Here is a 2,620-nt window from a genome sequence, read left to right on the forward strand (position 1 = left end):
GTGGCAGACCTGGGAGGAATGGTGCTGTTGCTTCCATGGGGGCTTTGCCCTGTCCAGTGGCCCCTCTCAGAGGCCGAGATCACTCCCCTTATGCCCCATGGTGTTTGCTTTGAATATCTGCCTCTAGCCATATGCTGTCATCCTATTTAAAAACCTTTGTATGTCACTGAGAGTGCAGAATGTAAATTCTCTCTGGAGGCTCATTTGTCTATAGACAAGTTCACTTAGAGGTCTGGAGGTCCACTTGTTTCCTTTTTCACATCCTAATAAAGTAAGTTTTTACTTTATTTCTTTATAATTTTAATATTCCTGGTCAGTATTCCTATAGTTACAGATTTTATTTTGAACTGATTGTAATAACTGCTATTTCCCTTATGACTTAGTCAAAGTGCATGTCTTCAGTTCACTCTCATAACAAAATCCAAAGCCTTGATGGCCCTTTAAAAATTCCATTTTCTACTGATTTTATCTTTCTGCCTTGCTTTTCATTCATTCACATGAATGTAGACCTCAATGACAGGGAATTTGGGGTCTTGTGTTTATATTTTGTTTAAGAGAAATACATACAACACAGAATTAATCATCTCAGTGGAACTTTTATTATGTTGACAATGTTGTAATTATCTCACTGTTGGCTACTGGAATATTTTCATCATTCCTAAAAGAAACTCTGTTCCCCCTTTTCCTCTCTATACTATCTTCAGGGAAACATTGGTTTATTTTGTCTATATATCTTACATTAGGAAACTTTATATAAATGTGATAATATATGAACTTCGGTTTTGCCTTCCTCCAATTAGCATACTATTTTCAAGTTCAATTTGTACTGTAGCATGTATCAGAATTTTATTAATTGTTATGGCTCAATAATATTCCAGTGTATACCCTTTATAAAATGCATGCATCCATTTATAGTAATTTGTGTTATATCCACTGTGCTGTGCAGAAATTATAATTTGCTTCATAATAATGTCAGTAGTAGTACACTGAGTGGTATTCAATTACTATACTGAGTAGTAGTACTACTAAAGGAAACTAACATTTCTGCTTTATTCATTAGAAAGTTAACATTATAAATGGTAACTTGTAAAAGAAGACTCTAAGCTAAAGGGCAAAGTAGAAGCGGTCCTGAAATCAAGAGCCATCATGGCTGGGGATGTGCACAAAGTGGTGTGCACAAATCTTGGAAACCTCAGAGGTAATCACTGAACAGGCAGCTCATCAGTGCAGGGGGTGAGTATGGATTCTTCTGGGGAACCTGGGGGTTCACATGCCTGACAGTGTGGTGCAGAACTGCTCCTGAGTTCAGCCTGCTCTTCTGCAGAGGCAGGAGGATTTTCATTAAACTCAGGCAGTAAGGAACGCCTAACTCTGGATGGAGGGCTGCACAAAACTCTCCCACCAAGGTGCCCAGGAGAGAAGGAAGAGGAATTCTGGTCAGAAAGCCCATCAGTGGAAGAGGAGGGACTGGGACCAAGAGATCTGAGAGGGGATGAGGAGAGGCTCCCATCAGATTCCTTGGAGAAAAGAAAGGAATATGCTCCAGAAGACGATGAGGCGTTCTTGCAGATGGGACTTTCAGAAAAGGGGACAAGGCACAGCACAGCACGATCAGGAGAGCTTGAAGAACGCTGCATGACAATCCTCCCTAAGCTGGTACGTGCTGCTAAAGCAGGGCGCCGGCGAGTTGACCAGGGAGGATCAGCAGGGCCCCTGCGCAGTGCTGGCTGACTCGGTGTGGGACGTCCAAGGCTTGGCACTCTGCCACTAGGAGTGCTTGTTCCCAAGCCTTGACTGCTTCGATCATAGCTAGATCCAGACTGGAGACTGAAGCTAGCAAGGTCTGCAGTGCTTGCTCTGCTGTTGGAAGTGCAGCCTGGTGGTGTTGCCAGACTTCGGAGGGCAGGGCCCGGCTGGGCCACAGGAGGTGGAGCAGGCTCCTTGTCCCAGTTTCCCTCTGGGTTCTTGTTCTGGATGCCACGTCCCCCGTCCGGACCGACGGCTCTTGTCGGGATGACCTTACTGTCTGAAGACCAGAATGGAGCATCTAGGTCCCTTGTATCCACCATACATGTAAGGTCCATGGGAGCAGTCAGGCCACCTCCAAGGTCAGAAGCACTGGTCACTTGCACGAGACTTAGAGACTGTGCCCCAGGATTCTCCACAGCGACAGAAACGGTGGCGTCTGCAGGGGACCAGAGCTCCATGCGGCTGGCCTGAGAGTCCAATGGTGACGGGTCGCTCAGTGCTGAGGGAAACTGGGCAACAGATTCTCCGCTGCAGGTCCCTCTAGCATCGTCGCTGTTCGCTGAGGTGACCACATTCTTGGCCTCTCCTGGAACTTCCCTCTCCATGGATTCAAAGAGCTGCTGCTTCTGCTCCTTTTTCTGAGGGTGCCTGAGTAGCCATGACACCAACAGGAAGGAGCACCGCCACCAACTGCCAAGAGTGGAATAAAGAAGCAGAACGTGGAGGGCGTCGCTGGGCGTCGCTTGTGCTTGGCTCCTGATGTGCCACGTGCCTTCTCATTTACGCAGAGTCCACCTGGTGAGAAACCGGCGGATGTGCAGCTTCTACTGGACTGTACCCCAGCCGTGTAGACGGCGAAATGCATTGATGG

General features: G+C 46.8%; 1 protein-coding gene across 1 annotated transcript; it reads right to left on the reverse strand.

The window, feature by feature from the left end:
* Nucleotides 1-1,202: 1,202 nt before the first annotated feature.
* LOC102864524 (uncharacterized protein CXorf67-like) lies at nt 1,203-2,354 on the reverse strand. Its single transcript, XM_006881843.1, has one exon. The coding sequence runs from the start codon at nt 2,352-2,354 to the stop codon at nt 1,203-1,205; it is 1,152 nt and encodes a 383-aa protein (XP_006881905.1).
* Nucleotides 2,355-2,620: the final 266 nt, after the last annotated feature.

This window comes from Elephantulus edwardii, unplaced genomic scaffold (genome assembly GCF_000299155.1).
Source record: "Elephantulus edwardii isolate Elephantulus edwardi_28Jun2011 unplaced genomic scaffold, EleEdw1.0 scaffold00016, whole genome shotgun sequence".
Lineage (NCBI taxonomy): Eukaryota > Metazoa > Chordata > Mammalia > Macroscelidea > Macroscelididae > Elephantulus > Elephantulus edwardii.